This window comes from Thalassophryne amazonica, chromosome 14 (genome assembly GCF_902500255.1).
Source record: "Thalassophryne amazonica chromosome 14, fThaAma1.1, whole genome shotgun sequence".
Taxonomy (NCBI): Eukaryota; Metazoa; Chordata; class Actinopteri; order Batrachoidiformes; family Batrachoididae; genus Thalassophryne; species Thalassophryne amazonica.
The window spans coordinates 93856088-93879723 of record NC_047116.1 but is presented as its reverse complement, the minus strand read 5'-3'; the positions used below and the strand labels follow the sequence as shown (position 1 = coordinate 93879723).

Sequence of the window (23636 nt, the reverse complement as noted above, 5' to 3'; positions counted from 1 at the left end):
GGCTGCAAAACGCACACAGTCTTTCTGAACATCTGTTTCAAATCCAGGAACAACAGTAACAGATTAGTTTGCAAATGTATATTAATCCTGATTAATATTTCTCTTGTTCTACGCGGATTTACATCATGTAACTAGTAACTACCCAAGGTCTTGGTGAAATTTTTGTACTTGCATTAATGGTAAATGTCCACCAGGTGGAGATATTGTTCCATGTCAAAAACCTTGAGTACAGGCTACAATGACAAACCTGTTGCTGATAGTAGTAGATGTGTGATATGGGTCACATGGTGTTAAGCAGGATGTTGATGGGTCTTTAACTATGGAGGAATACTACAGAACACATTGGTTTCCACCAACGACTATGTGTATTTGTGAGTATGAGTGCCTGCCAAATCTCATCATTCCTGACAGTTCCCAATCGATGGTGTGAAGAATGTCTCAAAGTGATTGTGAGGATGGGATGTGTTTAAGATTATGAGAAGGCACTGGTGAGGGTGACCCTAAAGTAGAGGTCTCAAACTGGAATCTGGAAAGGGCCGAGAGGGTGCAGGTTTTCTGTGCAACCACCCACTCCATCAGGTGATTTCACTGAATAACGTCACTGTGAACAGGTGGAATCAGTTCATCATTGAAATCACCTGCTTGAGTGGGTGTTTGCACAGAAAACCTGCACTCTCTCGGCTCTTTCTGGTACCGGTTTGAGACCTCTGACCTAAAGGAACGTGTTGGTAAACCTGCACAACGTTTACCTTCTCTCTGTCTTATTCCACGACCTTCCTTCTCTTTCTTTCTGTTCTCTGTGTTTCTTTGTATTTTCGCACCCTTCATCTCTGTTGGCTCATTCCTCCCTAGTGATCCCCCCACTCCCTCTCCATAGCTGTATATGGCATTGAAACAGAGAGGACCACGGATGGACTCTCTCTTCTTGGCTGATGGAGGCAGATATGTCCCTTTGTGTAAATATTTGCACAGAGGGATTATAGATGGTCCCACGCATTTGAGGTGGAGTCCCACTCTGCTTCAGGCCACATTAGGGCAAAGAATGACGCTGTGTGCACCCAATGAAAGAGCGCCCATAGCGAAATGAGATAAACTGATATGTTGCAGCTTACCATGATAATGTGTCTCTGTTTATGTTTTGGAGGTATGTTATTGATCTCACCTTGTGCCCACCGTGTGTTTCTTTGTCTTTGCCCAACAGGCGCCAAGCAGTGAGCTCCCTCTCAAACATGTGGACACCATGGTGAGTCTCAGCCTGCTTCTGTGTGGCTTTTGTTTCATTTTGTAGTGGAAGACCAGCCTGTAGACCCCGTGACCAAACTCTGGGAGCAAAGGTTCGACAGTGGGTTTGGGTTCCCTGATGAATTTTGAACTTGGGCTGCCCTCTTCAAACCTCCGGGCATTTCTGGGAGGGGGGCAGTACAGGTCAAACAAGGGGCAAAATTTAAAATTGTCCCAAATGTGTCAGTATGCATATCAAATTACTTGTGTACTCATAACGATTCCAAAAATATATAGTTTGTTATGCATCTGACCTCAAATGTGGGTGCTATGGCCCGAAATATCAAAAAGTCAACGAAGTTTTGAAAAAATTGGTAAAAACAGTTAACCTTGACCAATTTTGGTGATATTGGTGTCTAATCATGTGTTTTCCTGCTTAAAAAAAATAATTTAAGTACTTTTAAAAAACTTAAATGATAAGCTCGACGTTGTAATTTCAGAATGGGTAAGCCCTTCCAGTCAAGTGATTTGTTCTTCATTCGTTCCCGCGCTTCTGGAGAAAGGTTGCGTTTGTCTTCATTACACAGAAAACACATTTCACTACTCTTACACGCTTCATCTAATTTCCTTCTTCTGTTTGCTTTTGGTTTCAAAACTGGCGTTGATCCTGTTGCTGACATTGTCGTATGAAGATCTTTAACATCCTGTAGATAAATCAAAGAATGTACAGAAAAAAAAAGGAAAATGAGATCAGTCTTTAGACCTGTATGCACATTATAACAATGAACAAGTGAAAAAACAAACGTTGAATAAACGTAGAATGCCTCACCTGAACACTGACCTTCACAAAGTATTGCTATGAGTGAATATACATGTATTCACATACATTGAAAGTTCTATTTTATTTATTTATATAAATTAAATATGTGTATTAACTGATTTCAATATATTTACCGATTGTCTTTTTTGTTATAAATATTACATCAAAGTCAAAGTTAAAATGAATAGAAAGCCAATAAGATTAGTAAATTTCTTGAAGACAAGCATCACACAAGAGGGTATCAAACCTGTGATGTTCAGTTTGTCAGGGTTTCTGTGCAACTAAAGGAATGGCAATGTTTTTAAGTCAATTCCAAGTAAATCATATTAATGCGTCATCATACACATATGGTTACTGTATCTGATTTGAGGATAGTAAATACTTTGCTAATTCCAAGAGAAAGTACAAAGTAAATCCACCTGTTATAATTATTACATCGAGCATGAAATGAGGTTGTGATGCACAAAGCAGGACACTGAACTCTTTACTCAGTACTTTTAAGATAGTAAGGAAAACGAACTTTAACAGCAATCAGGCGAGTTAGCAGCTTATTGAAGCCCCGTTTCTTCACATGCCTGGTCATCCTCATTGACCAATTTCACTTCAGTGTTTACTAAGACTGCTAATCATCGGCAAAAAAATATGAAATTGTTACAGGTTTCCATTTTGCAGAATTTTCATTCATTCACAAATAGTCATTTCTGCCCATTTTTAATACCCAGTATTGACTTAAATTTCACTTTTGCTTGGACCGGCCCTGGCTGATTAGTGGAGTCATGTTGAAATTTCAAGCCCAAGACTTCCATTTTTAATTTTGTTAAAATGCTTAGATGAATTTCACATGTTGAAAAACATAAGATTAGACACCAATATCATCAAAATTGATCATGGGAAAAAGGTTTTTACAGATTTTTCATATTATCAAAAGTGTGTTGGCCTTTTGGGTTTTCAGGCCGTAGCACCCTCATTTGAGGTTGGATGCATAGCAAACTATGTATTTTTGGGATCGTCATGAGTAGGCGAGTAATTTGACATGCATATTGATACATGTGGGACAATTTTACATTTTGACCTTTGTTTCTCCCTCCCGAAAATGCCTAGAAGATTGAAGAGGGCAGCACAAGTCAAAAATGTTCAAAATCCATCAGGAAACCAAAACCACTTTCAAACCTTTGCTCCCAGAGTTTGGCCATGGGGTCTACAGGTTGGTCTTCTGCTGTTGCTGTTTGTCGTTCACTCAGTCAAATCTACTGTCCAGTTTTTGGAGTTTTCAGTATTAGACCATTAAAAAGTTCCACCCCTTCCACTATAAACACAGTAGACAACAGTACAAGTTACACCATTATACAGTGGCCTTGCCGTCATACTGAACCTGCACCATGGACAAGATACTGACTGCACAGTCCTCTGAACGTTGTAGTATAGCAGGCAACAGATTATTTCATGGGAACCTTGCAGATGATTGTGCAAACACCAAATTTGGCAAAAACTACTCCTGAGACATTACTCTTTTGAAAATACCCAGAGACCACACAAGTTGTTACAATGGAAGCCATTTGCGAACCTCACCACCATGCTCGGTAAGGAAATTCTTCTTTCAGTGATAAATGTTTACAAGCCTGCCCTAACATCAAATCATACCTTTTTGACCTTTTGGGACCTTCAGTTTGAAACTCCACAAGCCATTTCCAAACGCGAACATTTTTCTTTAAGCTTGCCAAGGATGCTGCCTGCCCAAGTAGGCTGCATATGGAACCTGTGGGATCAGAGTTGTCCTACCAGTATGTAGACCTGGCTTCCACTCCTGGTTATGCTACCTCTCTGTGTCTTTGGATAAGACTCCACATCGTCCCAGTCCACCCAGCTGGAAATGGGTACCAGCCTCGGTTGGGACGTAACCTGTGATGGACTGGCGGTCCCATTTAGGGGGGAAGTCATAGATGCTGTACTTCACGCCGTGACGTCTGAGGGTAAGCAGTGGTCTGATCTGCCTGTCTAGGACTTTCTTCTTTGTAGTCAAAAACCTATTTTTGGACACCAAGGTCAACCAAATTGGCCCACATGTTAAGATTCTGTGCACTTCAGAATGGCAGCCATTTTTCAAGATGGCAGCCTGTTTAACAATTTGAGTGGCCTGTGGGCTTTTTCAAAAGAGTGATGTCTGAGGAGTATTTTTTTCCAAATTTAGCACTATTACCACTATTTGACATGTTCTTTTAGTTACCTCCTATTGCACCATGATTTATCAAAATGAATGATAATGATCCGTCTTAAAACAGTCTAACCCTTCATGAAATTAGATGGTGATACCATCACAATTTACTACAGTTTGTGAGGGAATCATGATCCAGTAGAGTAGATTGCTTCACGTGGTGCCACCGTGAACTGAATTCACTGTGTTGTCATAATCACATCAGTCAGAGACATCTTTCGGGCAAAAGGCTGATTATTTTCCATTTAAACACTTTTTTTTAGCCTTTGAATGTGTATCAAACAACAACTGTGATTACCTCGTGATTTGTGATCATAAGAGTTTGATTTTCAGTCTGTGATGTAACAGAATGTGGTTATGACCGTTCTGTGTACTCACGCAGATCAAGTCAGTTAAAGGTCAGACTCTTCTACAAACGATGGAATGTAAGAAAAGTCATTGCTGCAACTCCTGTGCAATGGTTCGAAAATTCTTTTGAACTTATTATTTTTAGTGTTGATTGTATCTTTTAAATATGAAATTCAATTTCATTGAGGTGCTTTATTATGTTTCAAAACTAGGGGGCAGCTGGAACATTTCAGAACAGCTGGTGATGTATTGAGAACCCATTTAGCACGGCACACTTTTTGATAGAGATGCCGGAATAATGTTTCCAAAAACAGTGTTGCAAAGGTTTTGAAACATTGTGGAGCAGTGTTTTGAGTTATCCATCACTCATTTGTTGTACCACTGAAAAATGTAGGTACCATCTCCAGCCTCTGATGTCCTGTACTGTTGTATATTTTAGCATTACGTGTTACGCAAATGAATAAGATTCGAAGTCCAAATCTGTGAATCTGTCAAAACAGTCCAAAGTGTACCACAGGTGTGGGTAAAACAGGTGAAGAGGCTGGTCGGTGCATCAATGAACTAGCAAGGAGTGGATGAATGAGTTGGTCTTTTAAACTGCACCAGAGTAGATGATTGATGGCAAGTGCGAGACGCAAGCAGGTCAGCCACGCCCAGCCTAAGATCACAAGGCAAACATAAAAAGGTCAAATGTTCTTTTGGTGGTTGCTGCATCAGTTGTAAGCTGGACGAATGCAGCGACAAGCACTCGACATGCTCAGTGTTAGCGCTCAAAGAAACTACATGCGAGTTCAACCACTGCTGTTTGTATTTTTTGATCATTTATCCAGCATATACTAACAGCAGGTGGCCCACATTCCTTTGGAATATTATATGTAGGCACAACAAAGTTGTTTTTTCAATCAATCTCATGCATCAAAATTTCTTAGATGCAATAGGGTTTGTTCTCAATATATGTTCTTCTAATTTGGCAAGTGATAAGATAATAGTGTTTAATAGTTTTGAGTTATTGTCTGCACAAGCTGGTTGGGCTTGACTAACTCACTGACTCAGTCATTTACATGTCTACTGTCCAAACCTTGTGCTGTTGCTAATGCAACAAGAAGGCAGTTTAAGCATTTCTGTGATATCACACCATGTCACTGCTTATTGATCTATTAGAAATATTGATGGTCAACTTATCAGCTTTGGTAAAAATGATCATGTGTTGTTTTCCTTCTGCATGGTGGCTGCTCTGTCTGAATAATTCATGTATGCTTGCATAATAACATTGTAGCCGGGGGTGAACTAACTAACGGTGGTCTGTGAATGTTTTTATGACATGGCATCCTGTGATTAGCATTTTGTCTGGGGACAGGAAGGCTGAAGGAACCCTTTCAGAGTTACCACCAAAAGCTAAGCGAGCCAAGTAATGAAGCCAATGCAGAAGTTACAAATCGTGCAGTTTCATTCATTGCTTGAGTCACTCCACATAGAAGCTCATGTTAAAATGTTCAACTTTACAGCAGAGATAAACATGTAGGCTTTCTCTGAGGTTAATTGTACTAGTAGATCATGTAAGATTACTGTGCTGTAATATTTCCATTGAGGTTTGAGAGAGAGAGAGAGAGAGAGAGAGAATATTTTCCAGAGTATTATTTGCAGTTTTTTGACCAGTTTGGGAGGTGCTGCGACTTATATACTAAAAAAAAAAATCATGCATTCAATAATAATATTTCTAATGATAATAATAGCCTCTGGTTTGGTGTTTTTCTTTTGTTTCATTGTTGTTGTTTTTTCTTTGTAGTGTCTGACGTTTGGTTTTTATCCCCTGCTGGCTGAAGGGGGATTACATCGTGCTAATCTCTGTCCGTCCCTTCCTCTTTCCTAAATAGGGTATAAGCATTCTGAAAACAACTCCTTTCACATTTTTAGTAGGAATTTAGGGAAACCTGGTACAATTCCTTATTATCGGTTGGTAATACACATATTGTAATACTGTACAAGATTGGCACATGTTGGCAGAGTTATGGCCTTTGATTAACAAACCTGGTCTCTGCCAGTTTCATGAGTTGGTGTCTGAATTCTGAAATCAGCTATCACATACTTTGAAATGTTATCAGAATGTACTAAAGCAGCATTTGCCTGCGGGGATATTGTGCCGTCGGAGCGCTCTTAGTAAAACCTTAATGACTTTAAACTCTAAAAGTCGGTGTAAATGTGCTGCTGTCAGATGTGTTGATGGCGCAGCCACCAAGGTTTCAACTTATGTTTAGTGACAGTCCCGTCTCGACAATATTGTCTTTTTTAATCATCGTGTGATTGGAAGTTGCAGAGTTTATAGGAAAGAAAGAGGAGAATAAAGTGACAAATATTTACTCTGTAGTAAATATTTGTGTGTACTTCAGAACATTTTAGATCTTTGCAGATTAGGCAGATGGTAAGGGAGGGAAAGTACATCAAGGAGGTGGGAGTGGATAATGTGATGTTTGTGGGAGGGAGGGTGACCAATACACAGACAGAGAGAGAGAGAGAGAGAGAGAGAGAGAGAGAGAGAGAGAGAGAGAGAACTCTTAACAGACAGACAGACGGATGAGATGCCATGTGATGTGAAGGAGTCTTCTCTGAGCTGGAGTTGGAGCATGCAGCGCTCAGAATAGAGCTCTTGGTTTTTCCTCTTCTTCTTCTTCTTCCCGTTCACCGCCTCCGCTGTCAGAGAGAAGAAGCTCCCACAGAGGAAACTTCACCGCTGGAGACTGAAAGGACTGAGAGACGAGGGAGAGAGAGGCGGCTCTCCAGAGATGAACCAAGGAGGGTCCTTAAGAAGGCGGCTCTCCTCCCTGAGAGGGGCCTGGCGATGGAGTACAGGCCACCTTTTTAGGAAGGTAGGACATGATGGATATGTGAACGGATGACAACGTGAAAGCATTCACTGGATGGTCAGCTGCGACGTGATCAACGCAGCTCGTGTCACCACCGCTCTTCTCGCGGCTCTTCCTGAAGACTTTTTTTTCTCCTGGGTTCCTGTGAATTCTTCTTCTCGTGTCTTTGGTGGAGTTTTACCAGCCCCCAACGTCTCTTGCCCTGCGTTCTCTGTTTGCCCTTCCTCCTCCTTCGCACTCGCACTCTTTCTCAGATGGTTATTTGTAGGGCCTGCTTGTAAAGTCAACCTCCCCAGATGGTTTTATCAGAAACAGGCCTGCAAGACACACCCCCGCCACATTAGTCCCGACCTCCTTCTCATCCCCGATTTCCCCTCCTGAAAGTTTTATGGAGCAAATTGTGTATTAAGATGGTCTTGTTGTTGGTTTTCTTCACAGCTTTTCCACTGGTTTGTTCCCACAAGTTTATGTTCCAGTTATGGTTTTCACTTTTATTTATATGTCAACAGAAGAAGAAATCTGAAAATTCCAAACATGTCCATTTCATTACTGAAGCAGACCTCTTTCAGTCGAAATTGAGGGTTTTTTTTGACGATTTTGTACCATAGGTATGAGGACAGCAAACCCATTCTTAAAAAAGCAATAATTCTTATATTTCACTTACACTGACTTATACTTTCATTGCAGACAGTATGAACCCCAGATAGGTCATGTTTTGTGTGGTCAACTTCATTTCATTTGTTAACTATACATCCATTCCTGCGTTTCAGGCCTGCAACACATTCCAAAAAAACAACAAAAATGGAACAAGGCAATTTATGGCTGGTAATGACCTAAAGATGAATAAATAAAATGTAACTTCAAACAGGTGATTTCAGCAGGTGTTTGCAATCATCAGTTGGTAAAAAAGCAGCATCCATGGAAGGCTGAGGATCTCCAGTGTGTCAACAATTGTGTGGGAAAGTTATTGAAATATTTAAAAGCAACGTTCCTCAAAGAAGGATTGGAAGAGAGCTGCATATTTCTCCCTCTACATATTATGTGCATAATATCATTAAATGATTCAAGGAGTCTGGAGGAATTTCAGTGCATAAAGAGCAAGTGCATACCTCTGTCAGATCACACCTGTCATCTCCAATTCCTCAGACAGCACTGCATAAAGAACCATCATTCATCAATAGCTGATATAACCACATTGGCAAGGAATTACTTTGTCACGCACCACATTATGTAGTTACATTCACAAATGAAACTTAAAACATCACTATTCAAAAAAAAAGAAGCCTTCTGTTAACCTTCCAGAAGTGTTTTCGGTTTCTTTGGGCTCGAAGGCATCTGGATTCAACCATCACACAGTGGAAATGTGTACTGTGATCAGACGAATCAGTACTCCCAATCTATTTTGGAAGAAATGGACACAGTGTGGTTTGGACCAAAGACAAAATGGACCATCTAGACTAATTTACACTTCTGTCAGGGCAGCATTCATGGACAAAAAAGTACATTGAGATTTTGGACCAACATAATGCTGCCTTCAAAACAATATCTTTTCATGGAACATCCACATGTTTTTCAACAAGTCAATGCAAAACCATATTCTGCACATATTACAAAGAGGGACAAAGGGGGTACGGATACTGTAGTGGCCTGCCTGCAGTCCTGACCTGTGCCCAGTAGAGAATGTGATGTGAATTTTGAAAAATTTACCACTGGTGACCACTGTACCTTTATATGGTGGTGGTGGTTGGGGGGAAGAGACCCACCTGAAACATTACGGCACCTGGTATCCTCAATGCCAAAATGTCTTTTAAGTGTTGCGAGAAGGAATGGCAACTTTACAAAGGGCTAAATGCTTTATTGTCTCAACGTCGTTTTAGAATGTGTTGCAGACCTGAAATGCAGGAATGGATGAAGTGAAGATGACCAGAAAAACATGAAATATTTACTTGATTGTTTGGACAGATGGTTAACATGACCACCGGACTTCATAAGTAGCTGGATGCTGAGTTCCGTCTCCTCTGTCTTTGCATGTTTGTTTGATTGTCATTGCTAGTGTGGCCAAAGCAGATGGTCACCCCTCTGAGCCTGGTCAGCTTGTGGTTTCTTCCTATAATCAATAAAAACACCTGATGGAGTTTTTTCTTCCCAGTACTGCTGCTGTTCTTGCTCAGGGGGTGAATACGGTTAGACTCCACCCTTGTGTAGCGCCGTGGGGTGACTTATGTAGTGATTTTGCAGTAGATAAATAAATCGAATTGAGAACTTCTTCCAGTAACTGTAGTGGAGCTCACAACTATCACAGCTTAAACTCCCTATTATGTTGTCAAAGAGACATTAAGATGACATCATTATCGTCTGAAAAACACATTGTGTGCATGCAAGGTATGCATCACCCCCACCGAAGGATTTAATTAAAACCAGCAGGATGGATTGCTTAGTTCAGCTGCAGCTTCAAGGTGAAGGGTAGAAATAAAAACCACAACGCAGTATAATTTGAGCCTTTAATTGCAGTTTAATATGCATAACACATACATTTGACATGTTTATGCATGCACATCACATATGGAGCTGCATGCATTTATTAACAGACAGATGCAAGTGATTAGCTAAGGACAGATGCCCTGGATGTGCCTTTGTGTGTTATAAACATTGAAAGATGGTCTGGAGAGCGGAGTCGGACTGAAACCCATCCAGAAACAGTGAGCGGTGATACTGACGCGGGAGATTAGCCGTGCAGTCTGAGCTTATGGGTGATGATGGATAACAGCCCCACTCCTCTGTGCATGTGATCCATACATCTCAGGGGAATCAACAAAATCATGTGACTTTTGACCCCAGCTTGAGCTGAGTGGAGGAACGCCAAGGCAGGCCAACAAATTAGAGCCAAACACGGTCAATCACCTTCACAGACACTTCCTCCAGAAGAGCCGCTCTGGTTCGTTTTTGAGGGTGTTGTGTCAACCCGTCTTCACGCTGTGCTCTGCAGTCTGTGATTTATGAGCCCCCACCTCGGGATGGGGAGCGTGTAACAGCCCCCGACCTGTCAGATGCAGTTTATCTGTGCGTGAGTTCACCTCTACAGACGGATACTGTGTTAAACTAAAAAGTTACAATATCACATATATATATCACACACACACACACACACACTGTATTTGCACAGCTGAGTAAATAAAATCACAATCTACATGAGGCACCTCAATTTTGAACTTGGAGGACTTCATTTTTGACAGTTTTGTTTTTTACTTTAATTCAAGTGGACCTATCGTGAATACAATAAACTAGCGTGTTGTCCGTGGGGATCCATGGGCTCTTGATTGGGTCGTGTTCATAAAATCGGTAGGTAACATTTTTCAAGGGTGGTAATAAATTAAGAAAAGTTTCTATCATGATTTTAACTGAAAGTGCAGGAAATTAAAATGAGAAAGTTTTGTGAATAATTGTTTTTATTATTTGGCACATTTAGTTGATGTCATGTTTTACAACTGGTAAGTTTGAGATATTTCCTTTGTTCAGAGCTTGCCTGGTTACCAGGGACTGATTATTGGTGATATCAATGTCTGTTGTTCATTGTTTTAACGTAATATCGCAGGTTTCTCCAAAAATATTAGTCCTATCAACTTTGTGTTTTTGTGGTGTTTATCCTTGACCCAAAATACGTAAACATACCAAAAGGCAAATGTCAACTCTCCCCACACATGTACACAGAGGCCACTTCGCTTTTGATATATATAGATACAATAAATACAACTGTACTGAAAGGCACCTTTACATTCAGTCTTAAATTATGGAGATAAAAACAAATTTGCTTTTACCTACAGTATAGAAGCACGTGTGCCCCGACAAACTCTTATGGTCCCGTCATACATAAAAAGAAGTTGGGCAAAAGAAGCAGGAACCGGCCAAAAATCAGCAAACAAAAAATGAAATGGGGAACCGCAAACATTCCACCTGCTGTCGGGAGGGGCACGTGGTCGGACAGGCGTGCACGATACAGTGCTGACGGTTTCGTGCACGACCACAGTGCGAGTAGCTGAAACATGTTGCACCACATTGCGCCGCTGCTGTGGGGGAAAAAATAAAAACCACACACCATAAAAATTTCTAATGTTTAATCCCTCTTATGAAGTGGACAGTACAAGTATGAACCTTCTGTTCTTCTATGGATGACCCATGGTCATAGACGTGCAGTTGTGAAATGACTTGAATGAAGCAGTGCGGTCTTATCATGTCCACATCTGCTGGCCCAGTGTGTCCAGTGAGCGGCGCGCCAAAGGGCAGACACCGCGTCATGTGGACCATAGCTCACGTGGGTGACATGACATTCAGATCGCCAGCTGAATGTTCACATGTCCTGTCGGTCCTTTTCACCTGGCACAGCCTGCCCGTGTGCGTGCTGTGTGCTCACTCCAGCCCCTTGCAAAGGCAATATATGTTTTTATGTATTTCCACGTGAGGACAGCAAACACGCGCTTCACGGTGTAGTAATGTCATGTCCTTCAAAACACAGTATGTGTTCTCCAGCTGTGACTCGCGGGTTCAGAGATCTCAACAGCTGCTGCTGTTTGAAGACGCCCACCTTTCGTTCAGCCCACAGAACAGGTGTCACTCTGTTCCTGTGTCCTGTGATTATTTATTTTAGTTATTTGTTATGTAATTGTGTATGTAGTTATTGTGGTATTTATTTATATATTTGTACTGACTCTGTTCTCTGTTTTAATGTAATATGTTGTGCACTGAGCCGTCATTTCCAGCTGTCAGTGGCCAGAGCCCTTGTGATCTTGTCTGTACATAAATATTAGCATGTCATATAAGTGTGCTCCCTGCCCCCCACGCCGCATGTGTTGCAGGCGGTGGGCTTGGCGATACACAAGTACACCACATGTGTTGAGGGGGGAGCCGACACACTGGCATACCACGTGTTGGCATGTTGTTCGGCACAGTCATAGCCATGTGTGTTGCTTGGCAATGCCACACTTGCAGGGCACTTAGACAGTTTTCATAAACAGCTCTAATGTGGTCGTCTGCTCTCTACTCTTGTGTCGGGAGTGTGAATAGCATCTAATGACCAGTGTTGGATGTTCGTGTGTAACACCTGGAATTTGCCGACACCTGCCAAGACAGGGATCAATGGGCACTCGCTGGCTTTCGGCTGCTGGTGTGCGTGAACGGTTGTGGCGACAGCAGTATGAGGGGTTTGAGGTGGCTCCGATTTTTCATGAGTGGCATGCAATTCTTTCTTCATCTGCCATTCTTCCTCAATCATGTTATGTGTGAAGGGATCTTTAATAGTGATCTGAGAATTAAGATTTGTTAAAGTTTAAACTAATGAAGCATTTTAGGAAGTTGCAATTATTGTTGATGCTGAGGTTAAAAAACTAATTTTTAAACATGCGCATTAGATAATGTGGGTTTCATGTCAGAAAACACATTGTTATTGTGAAAGTTTGTTTTAATTTGTGTGATTTTTGTCTTTTGTCATAGGGTTCAACAAAATCATCGAAGAGCGTAGAATCACGCCGCCGACCGTCAAGGTACGAACTATACTGAACTCCTGGACTCAACTCTAAACACACACACAAGCACAAACTATTTCAATAACTGCAGTTTTGCATTGGGCTGTATTTGTTAAGATGTATTGAGGACTAATCACAGCTGTTTTCTCAACAAAGGACAAAAGATTTTATAGTAAGGAACATGATCATTTTTCCGCCGTTCATCACTTGCATTGTGAGACACGAAGCATTTGCACTCAAAAGTTTGGATGTTGTTGGGTTTTCTATGACTTGACTTTGGATTAAAAAAAAAAAAAAACGTAAATCCTGCCTTTGAAATGGACAGTCACTCTGTTTTGTCATTTTACCTCACATGTTGTGTTATGTAAAAATTAAATGTAAAACGTGACACGTCCATGCAAAATTCATTTGCTTGAAAGATGATTTGTTTCATTCTTTCTGTATGCAACAAATATGCTTCTTTGTAGAGATCAGTCAGTTACAAATACCTTTTTATTGTTGTTGTTTTTAAACAGTTTAATTAAGACACTGATGGAAAGCTTCCGTTGCAGTCGAGGCTGCAGACGGGCGTGTTTGCATTCCTGCAGACGTGCTGCTGATAACGTCTCAGTGTGCACGACTGTGCTGCAAAACCCGGACGGCAGATAACAAAACAAAACAACTCGCTTTTTCAGTCCTTCTTACAGTGGGAGCGTTAAACATTACTCACCTTTTTCATTTATTTATTCTTGAATTTTCTGTTTTATCATCTTTATCCTTTAAACACTGAGCAAAGCACAAATGGGTTTTAATCATCAGTTCTGCTACACTGACTTTCTTATAAATTACAATAACTAATAACTATCACAAAAATAAAAACTTTTTTTGGCAAGTAAAAACTATTTGACAGTTTAGTTTTTGCAAAGTTCATAGTTTTTACAGTGCTGTAGTCAGGCTATAAATTTAACGGGCCAGTGGGTTAAAGTCAGGTTCACGCTGAACAGGAACCAGTCCGCTACAGGGCCACATGTAGACAAACAAACACCTGTAGTCAATTTAAAAGTTCCAGTTCACCTACCTGCATGTTTTTAGAAGTGGGAGGAAGCCGGAGAACCCAGGAGGTGATCCCATGACCTTCTTGCTGTGAGGCAACAGTGCTAACCACTGACCCACCGTGCCGCCTTTTTCCAAGTACAGAATTTAAAATATGTTGTGAAATAAAGGCACAATTTTGTATATACATTTTTTTTAATGACCAAAGTTATTGAACTGCACCAGAAATTGCTTTAATATCGTAAAATAAAACTGCAATTGTAAAATGTACAGTGGGCACAGTTATTGATGTCGTGTCATGATTTCATGATTTCACGAAATCAATCAGGGGGTGACGAAAGGAAGGTTACCAAGTCATCATCCGTGAATACAAACAGTATACGACTGCATGGTAAATCTGTGTGGATCAGTGAGTGAGGGAAGCCACCAAGTCAACCCTGAAGGAGTTACAGTGCCCTCCAAAAGTATTGAGCTCCTTGGTCACACATTTTAATTTGTTTATGCTTTTTCAAGTGCAAAAAGTAAATCAGCCTTCTCAATATAAAACTTCTAAAAATTATCTTCCTTAAATCAAACTCAAAGCAAATCTTCTTGACATAACTTATTAAAAATATAAAAGCTAAATGATGGGTTGCATAAATATGAAACACTTGGTATAAGACCTGTAAATAATCTTGGACTTTATTACAGCAGTTATGAGAAATATAAACAGTATGGTATTCTATAACAGTTCTCAAAAGCTGAATGACTGTGCAAGAAGGAGAAGAGTGAGGAAAGCCACCAAACACCCCAGAACACAGAAGAAGTTACAGTCTTCTGTGGCTCCACTTCATCACGAAGTGTGTTGCAGATGATCGTCTTCCATAAATGTACCAGGTTCCTGTGTGGAAGAAGCTCATGATTCCATCATATATTCTGACTTTGCATTAACGTTAAATTGATTGCTTCTCACTCTTCCACTTCTTGAGAAGTGGTAGTTTCCACCAGCTGACTGGCCACCGTCCAGCATAGAACCGATGACACAGCTGAGACAGGAGTCCGGTTCTACAAGAGAACCACAATCTGAGGTTCTACACCAAAATGTATCCGTTCACAGCTTTCTAAGACTGCTTTCCTGATTAAAAAGAAAAAATAAATAATTCACAGGCTCGCGGCCGATGTGATGACTGCAGAGATGGAATTGAGCATGTGGAGACACCAGGTCAGTGTCCAAACACAATATGTAGAAAAATGAGCCAATCGCTCCATCTTTGCTGCTGATGAGAAGCAGGTCGACACGGCGCGGCTCCGTCCGTGCTGGTGGACCTGATTTAGACCAAACCACAAGTCCACGTTGATCCTGACTGCACCCAGGGGGAAAGACACAACGGAGGAGAAGAATGAGAAAAGGAGGCAAGGTATTGTTTTGGCAAAGACCTTCATGGGGAAAATATGTAAGATGTCGTTATAGATTAGAGCGTTTTCTTCTCTATCACAGGTGATGAATAATTTCTGGTCAGCAGCTTCTGAGTGCGTCCAGATGTGGAGAGCAGAGAATTAAACGGCGACGCTGCAATCGTCCCGCAGGGAGACGGACACGTGATGGACACGGCTCAGAGGCCCACAGACGTGGGAAACATGCTGCCGAACGTCCTCATGTGAATCTTTATCTCAGCGCGTCTCTCATCTCAGAAAACTCACCGTCAGCATTTCACCATTTCATCTCCACTTTGACAAATTACAAAGTTCCAAGTTCTGAAATAAATGAAAAAAGTATTTAATCCTCTTTTAAGGATTTTCCAGAAAAATCCAAGAAAATAATTAGATATACAAGGTCTGTGAGAAAAGTATCCGACCTTTTTATTTTTTCAAAAACTATATGGTCATTCGCCTGTAGGCAGGCTTTGAGTGAGCACTGCTCCACCCCTCTTGTCGTTGTTTCATTGCGGAGGAAATGGCGGAATGATTTGGGCTTTTTTCCATCAGAATTTTTCAGAAACTGTTAGAGAAAAGCAGTTGGAAACCATTCCGAAAATTTATATGGCTTTCGGTGAAAAATTTTACGGGCTTCACAGAGAATAAGGACTGTTACTACAGCTTAAGGAGGCCCACAATGGCGCACAGCTCGCCGCGCTTCGAGCCTCCATCGAGAGACAGAAACCACCACAATCATTTCTAAACGGATTGGCTGTGTGGAGCTGGGGCTGTCGTGAGCAATTTCTCTGGTTATCACAAGAGCTGGACATCAGAAATTTTCCGGCAGATTTCACTTTTAACAAGAGATTTTGTCATGGAAAGCCGCGCGGAGGCTTCGCGCGTCACGACGGAGCCGCTGATGAAGCGAGACAAGGAACACCTCCGTTTCGGAGTGCCAGAGGACAAGTTGGGACATGCCCAGCTCTCCACAATTTCTCTTATACTCTCTCGACTGGTAAGCACTGAAAGCCGAGATAGGCATGTCCCAACTTGTCCTCTAATACTCCAAATGGAGGTGTTCCTTTGTCTCGCTTCCAAAGCGAATCGGTCGTGACGCGCGAAGCCTCCGCGTGGCTTTCCATGACAAAATCTCTTGTTAAAAGGTGAAATCTGCCAGAAATGGCTGATGTCCAGCTCTTGTGATAACCAGAGAAATTGCTCACAGACGGCCCCGGCTCCACACAGCCATCCGTTAGAAATGAGTGGTGTTTTCTGCCTCTCGATGGCAGCTCGGAGCGGCGGCGCGCCGAGCTCCATTGTGGGGCCGTCCTTAAAGCTGTAGTAACACTCCTTATTCTCTGTGAAGCCTGTAAAATTTTCACCGAAAGCCAGATACATTTTTCGAATGGTTTCCAACTGCTCTTCTCTAACAGTTTCTGAAAAAACTCTGATGGTAAAAAAGCCCAAATCATTCCGCCATTTCCTCGCAATGAAACAATGACGAGAGGGGTGGAGCAGTGCTCACTCAAAGCCTGCCACAGGCGAATGACGCAACCGACAGGCGTGAAAAAACTCACGCATGCCGACGAAGGTTCAAGCTTGGCTGACGTAAAACATATGAATCAAATCCATATGGTTTTTGCATAAAATAAAAGGTCGGAATACTTTCTCACAGACCTCGTATTTCCATTTCTGGACCCATCACGTATGTTAACTCTATACGTATACTGGTGTGTGTGTGTGGTGTGTGTGTGTGTTTCTCTCAAAAATTCTTGAAATGGTAGTTGTAAAAACAGCTAACTGATCATCTGCAGAGGAATGGTCTATTTGAAGAGTTTCAGTCAGATTTTAGAATTCATCATAGTACAGAAACAGCATTAGTGAAGGTTACAAATGATCTTCTTATGGCCTCAGACAGTGGACTCATCTCTGTGCTTGTTCGTTAGACCCTCAGTGCTGCTTTTGAATACTGTTGACCATAAAATTTTATTACAGAGATTAGAGCATGCCATAGGTATTAAAAGCACTGCGCTGCGGTGATTTGAATCATATTTATCTAATAGATTACAATTTGTTCATGTAATGGGGAATCTTCGTCACCGACTAGGGTTAATTATGGAGTTCCACAAGGTTCTGGTGCTAGAGACCAATTTATTCACTTATACATGCTTCCCTTAGGCAGTATTATTAGACGGCATTGCTTAAATTTTCATTGTTACGCAGATGATACCAGCTTTATCTATCCATGAAGCCGAGAGGACACACACCATTAGCTAAACTGCAGGATTGTCCTTACAGACATAAAGACATGGATGACCTCTAATTCCTGCTTTTAAACTCAGATTAAAACTGATGTTATTGTACTTGGCCCCACAAATCTTAGAAACATGGGTCTAACCAGATCCTTACTCTGGATGGCATTACCCTGACCTCTAGTAATACTGTGAGAAATCTTGGAGTCATTTTTGAATAGGATATGTCGTTCAATGCGCATATTAAACAAATATGTAGGACTGCTTTTTTGCATTTACGCAATATCTCTAAAATTAGAAAGGTCTTGTCTCAGAGTGATGCTGAAAAACTTTTTCAGCATTTATTTCCTCTAGGCTGGACTATTGTAATTCATTATTATCAGGTTGTCCTAAAAGTTCCCTGAAAAGCCTTCAGTTAATTCAAAATGCTGCAGCTAGAGTACTGACGGGGACTAGAAGGAAGAGCATATCTCACCCATATTGGCCTCTCTTCATTGGTTTCCTGTTAATTTCTAGAATAGAATTAAAATTCTTCTTCTTACTTATAAGGTTTTGAATAATCAGGTCCCATCTTATCTTAGGGACCTCATAGTACCATATCACCCCCAATAGAGCGCTTCGCTCTCAGACTGCAGGCTTACTTGTAGTTCCTAGGGTTGTAGAGTAGAATGGGAGGCAGAGCCTTCAGCTTTCAGGCTCCTCTCCTGTGGAACCAGCTCCCAATTCAGATCAGGGAGACAGACACCCTCTCGACTTTTAAGATTAGGCTTAAAACTTTCCTTTTTGCTAAAGCTTATAGTTAGGGCTGGATCAGGTGACCCTGAACCATCCCTTAGTTATGCTGCTATAGACTTAGACTGCTGGAGGGTTCCCTGATGCACTGAGTGTTTCTTTCTCTTTTGCTCTGTATGCACCACTCTGCATTTAATCAGTACTGATTGATCTCTGCTCCCCTCCACAGCATGTCTTTTTCCTGATTCTCTCCCTCAGTCCCCAACCAGTTCCCTCAGAAGACTGCCCCTCCCTGAGCCTGGTTCTGCTGGAGGTTTCTTGCTGTTAAAAGGAGATTTTCCTTCCCACTGTTGCCAAGTGCTTGCTCACAGGGGGGTCGTTTTGACCGTTTGGGGTTTTTTCCGTAAGTATTGTATGGCCTTGCCTACAATATAAAGCGCCTTGGGGCAACTGTTTGTTGTGATTTGGCGCTATATAAATAAAATTGATTGATTGATTGATAGATAGTAGTTGTAGTAGCAGTAGTAGTTGTTGTTATAGTAGTAGTAGTAGTTGTTGTTGTAGTAGTAGTTGTTGTAGTAGTTGTAGCAGTAGTAATCATAGTAATAGTAGCAGTTGTAGTAAGTAGTCATAGTAGTAGTAGTAGTAATCGCAGTAGTAGTAGTATTAGCTGTCTCTTGTTGACTGTGTACTTTAGTCACACCCTGACAGTTCTGTGGAATCCGGGTTCGGTGGGAGGTGATAGGTTTGTTTCATGTCAGTCTCTGAACCAGTAAACTCGCCCTGCGGCGGGGTTATTGGTTCGTGTTTGTTCATGAACCGTTTATCTGTGTTGGTTTCTCTGTTTGAGGAAATGTTGTTTTTTTTTCTGAGCCTCTTTCTGTAACTGATGTAAAGTCTGAGGCCACAAATCAGAGATCTGTGCAGCCCTGTGATTGGTCTCGTTTCACGTTTTGATTTGAATGAGCGATTCTGAAACTTTAATTTCATTGTGGAGTGTTGGTTGAAGGTTTATTGTATTATCTTATTTAGATATAAGAGCAGACTGTCTGCGTTTATAAGACACCCGTGGCCAAGCATCTGTCAGCGCTACTAACTCATAAATCACACTCATAATCCAGTAGAAGATGGAGCGGGACGTCCCAAAGGTTCACCGGCTGCAGAAGCCCCCTGCATGATTACGGATATAAATTTTTAACTCAATCTGTCCGAGGTTGGAGACATAATGAACTGATGTGGCTCTGTTGTAAAGGTCATGACTGACAGATGGTCCATGAGGTCACAGGGTGAGGAGACGCAGTGTGTGATTCTATCAGTTTCTGCAATGAATTGGAGACGATGTTCATAAGTTATGTGGTGCTGAAGGAAAAGGAAACACAGACAGATGGAGAGACGGATTCTACGATAAAATGACATGTTCCAGCACAAACCAATCTCTCTGCTGTCCACCAACAATCTCACAATCACTTGTATTATCTACACAATCGGTTTTGATTTTGATCTCTGATTTTCCTTTTAAAGGCCAAAGCAAAGCAATGTGGCGTAAACCTGAACAAGTATTTAATAACTGTAAAGTGGACGTAGCGTTGCTGTCTTCATGTACGGGAGTTTCCTGTAGCTGTTTTTTTTGACGTTCTTGATGACGGAGCTGATGGTTCTGAATAAACAGAGCCTGACTCTGGTCTTAAATTAACCTTTAAGGCTGTACGGCCTTTCAAATATCACAAAACTGATCAAATTTTGTTTCTACTGAAATCCAAACGTCATAATGTCGGCTTGTTTTTAAAACGTATTTTCCATCTCATTTTAATGAAGAGAGCGTATTTATCTGGGCGGAATTCAACGGCGGATATTGTCTTTTCCTTCTAATGTCGGCGTGCAGACAGCCTGCAGGAGGAAGCGTGCACATGTGCATGCATGAGGTTTTGAGATGACCTTTGACCTGTCCCACTTTCTTGATAGGGCGTGCACACTGACATCCGTAAGATATCTTATAAATTACTTCAGAGGTGTAACAGAGCATTTTTGTTGTGAGGGCCGCTGGAAGAGGAGGTACTGCTGGCCCACCACCATCAGAGGGCGCCCTGCCTGGAGTGCGGGCTCCAGGCACCAGAGGGCGCTGCCGCCTTATGGGAGCAGCCTGGGGTGACAGTGTCACCATCACCGGACACAGCACTGTCCACCTCATGCTACAGAGGTATTCAGGAGGACGGCGTCTCCACCTCAGTGCCGAGATAGCGCCTTTAGACGAAGGTACGCTTCTCTGCATTTACTATTCTGACTAAATAGCTAACAGATTGTTAAACCTTTTCAGGACTAGCTGAATTGCTTAGATAAGTACTCACCTGCTATCCTCTGTTAACTGGATGGTGGAGGCGGCTTCTCCCCTCTCCTGGTGCTGGGTGCTGTCGCTATCCACAGCCTTGTGTTTTTGCTCTCTCCCCGCCAGCAGACCGGATCACGACAGCGGAGGAGTGGCCACCTGGGAATTCCGGGACTTGGCGGTTCCAGTATTTCCAGGGGTTCTGGTGGCAGAGGAGATGTCTGGGGTGGTTTCGTTCGACTGAGACGGACGTCTCCTACTCTTCGAGCCTGCCCACACGACACCAGCGGATTCGACCCCAAATTGTGATTGTTGTATTCATTGTGCTCGTTTCACAATAGTAAACCTTGTTATTCACCTTCCTCCATTGTCCGTTCATTGCGCCCCCTGTTGTGGGTCCGTGTTCCTACACTTTCACAACAGGATATCTCGGCCAGCCTCATGGACCCCGAGGGGCGTCAACCGGCTGTTGAACGGCCAATGGAAGACCAAGGCGCGTCGGCGGCTTCGGGAGGGGTAATCGGTGAGTTGCAGCGGATCCTCACCGCTTTCACCTCTCGGATCGATTTAATGACCGAGCAGCACGTTCTCCTAAACGCAGGGTGGAGGCTCTCGCCGCACAAGTGGAGGCGCGCCCTTCGGGCGCCGCTGCGGCTCTCCCTCCCGAGGACCCTGCGCGTGGAAAGTGACGTTCCACTGGTCGTTCAACGGTCCCATTCCTCCGTCCCCAGAAGCATACATAAGCCCTCCAGAACCGTACGGAGGCTGTGTGGAGACGTGCGCGGATTTTCTGATGCAGTGTTCGCTCATCTTCGCACAGCGTCCCGTGATGTACGCGACTGATGCTAGCAAAGTAGCTTATGTAGTAAATCTGCTTCGCGGGGAGGCACGCGCTTGGGCTACAGCGCTCTGGGAGCAGAACTCACGGCTCCTTCATACATACGTTGGGTTTGTACGGGAGCTCAGAACGGTGTTTCGACCATCCAACAGAGGAGAGTCCGCTTCAACCAGCGCTACTGTCAATGAGACAGGGGCGTCGGAGCGCAGCTGCCTATGCAGTCGCCTTCCGCATCGCGGCGGCGAGATCCGGCTGGAATAGCACTGCCCTCCGCGCCGCCTTTGTAAACGGACTGTCATTGGTCCCTAAAAGAGCACCTGGTGGCGAAGGACGAACAGCGGGACTTAGACGGGCTCATCGATCTGGTCATACGACTCGACAACCGGGTTAGAAGAACGCCGTCGGGAACGAGGCGAAGGGCGTGGCCAGGCACGCGTCGTCCCTCTCCCTTCCGGGTGCCGATCGAGCTCCGCCTTCCCCACGCTCCACAGCCCCTGCGCTCCGTGGGGTCACAGCTCCCCCTACTGACGCAGCTAGGGACACGAGTAGGGCAACATTTAGGGCACCAGATGCACAGAGGAGATGACCCACGGAGCGTGTCTTGTTTGTGGTTCCATAGAGCACATGTGAGAGAACTGCCCCGAGCGGCCAAACGCCAAACGCCCGCCCCTAGAGACTGGGCCAGGGGTGGGCCCAAAAAATTCACGTGGGACCCACCCACATTGCTACACGACTCCCAGTAATGATCCTGTTTGAGGATTCAACCCTGAAGGCCCCGCACTGGTGGACACGGGCTCTGAGGGGAATCTGCTTGACAGAGATGGTCAGGGAGATAGGGCTCCTCTGGTGGCTCTTACCTCGCCTGTGCAGGTCGGGCGCTAGATGGCTCCCTACTCCCACCAATCACGCATAAGACACCTCCAGTAACTCTGGTGGTGTCAGGTAACACCCGGGAGGTGATCGAGTTCTTTGTGACTCAGGCCCCCTCCCGTGTGTTTTGGGTTTTCCCTGGATGCTAAGCGACAATCCCTGGATCGATTGGCCGTCCGGGGTAGTGGTTCAGTGGAGCGAAACTGCCATCGGGGAGTGTCTAGGTTCCTCGGTTCCTCCCGGCTCCCAAGCTAAGGAGGAGGTCCGAGTCCCGCCCAATCTGAAGGCGGGGCGGCGGAGTACCATGACCTCGCTGACGTTGTTCATCAATGGATTGGCTCTACGCTTCCTCCCCACCGTCCTTATGATTGTGCCAGTGATTGGTTCCAGGCTGTGAGTACCCGTCCAGTAGGCTGTACAACCTCTCTCACGGCCGGAGCGTGAATCAATGGGACCTACATCCGGACTCATTAGCTGCCGGGTTGATCCGGAATTCCACCATCTCCGATGGTGCTGGTTTCTTTTTGTGGGTAAAAAAGACGGCGGGGCTTCGTCCATGCATTGATTACAGGGGGTTGAACGAAATCACGGTTCGCAACCGATAACCCGTTGCCCTTGTGGGATTCGGTGTTCACCCCCTTGCATGGAGCCAAATTTTTCCACCAGCTGGATCTAGGAATGCGTTCATTTGGTTAGGGTCCGGAAGGGAGACGAATGGAAGACGGCATTCAACACCCCCTTAGGTCATTTTGAGTACCTGGTCATGCCGTTCGGTCTCACAATGCTCCCGCGACTTTCCAAGCGTTGGTAAACGATGTCTTGCGGGACTTCCTGCACCGGTTCGTCTTCGTATATCTAGACGATATACTCATCTTTTCCCCGGATCCTGAGACACATGTCCGGCATGTCCGTCAGGTCCTGCAGCGGTTGTTGGAGAACCGCCCTGTTTGTGAAGGGCGAGAAAGTGTGAATTCCTCCACCGCACTTCTTTGTCCTTCCTGGGGTTCATCATCTCCTCCAACCTCCGTCGCCCCTGATCGGCCAAGGTTGCGGCGGTGAGAGACTGGCCCCCAACCACAAGCCGTAGGAAGCTGCAACAGTTCTCGGCTTTGCTAATTTCTACAGGAGGTTTATTAAGGGCTACAGTCAGGTAGTTAGCCCCCTGACAGCCCTGCCTCCCCAAAAGTCCCCTTCACCTGGTCGGATCGGTGCGAAG

General features: G+C 43.5%; 1 protein-coding gene across 1 annotated transcript in view; it reads left to right on the top strand.

Annotated features, from left to right (window-relative positions):
- tns1b (tensin 1b) overlaps positions 1–23636 on the top strand; it is a 432602-nt gene that overhangs the window by 255472 nt on the left and 153494 nt on the right. Inside the window, exons 5-6 of the mRNA XM_034186320.1 lie at positions 1202–1243; positions 12947–12996. Coding sequence (XP_034042211.1) covers positions 1202–1243; positions 12947–12996 — 92 coding nt within the window. The remainder of the gene's footprint in view (positions 1–1201; positions 1244–12946; positions 12997–23636) is intronic.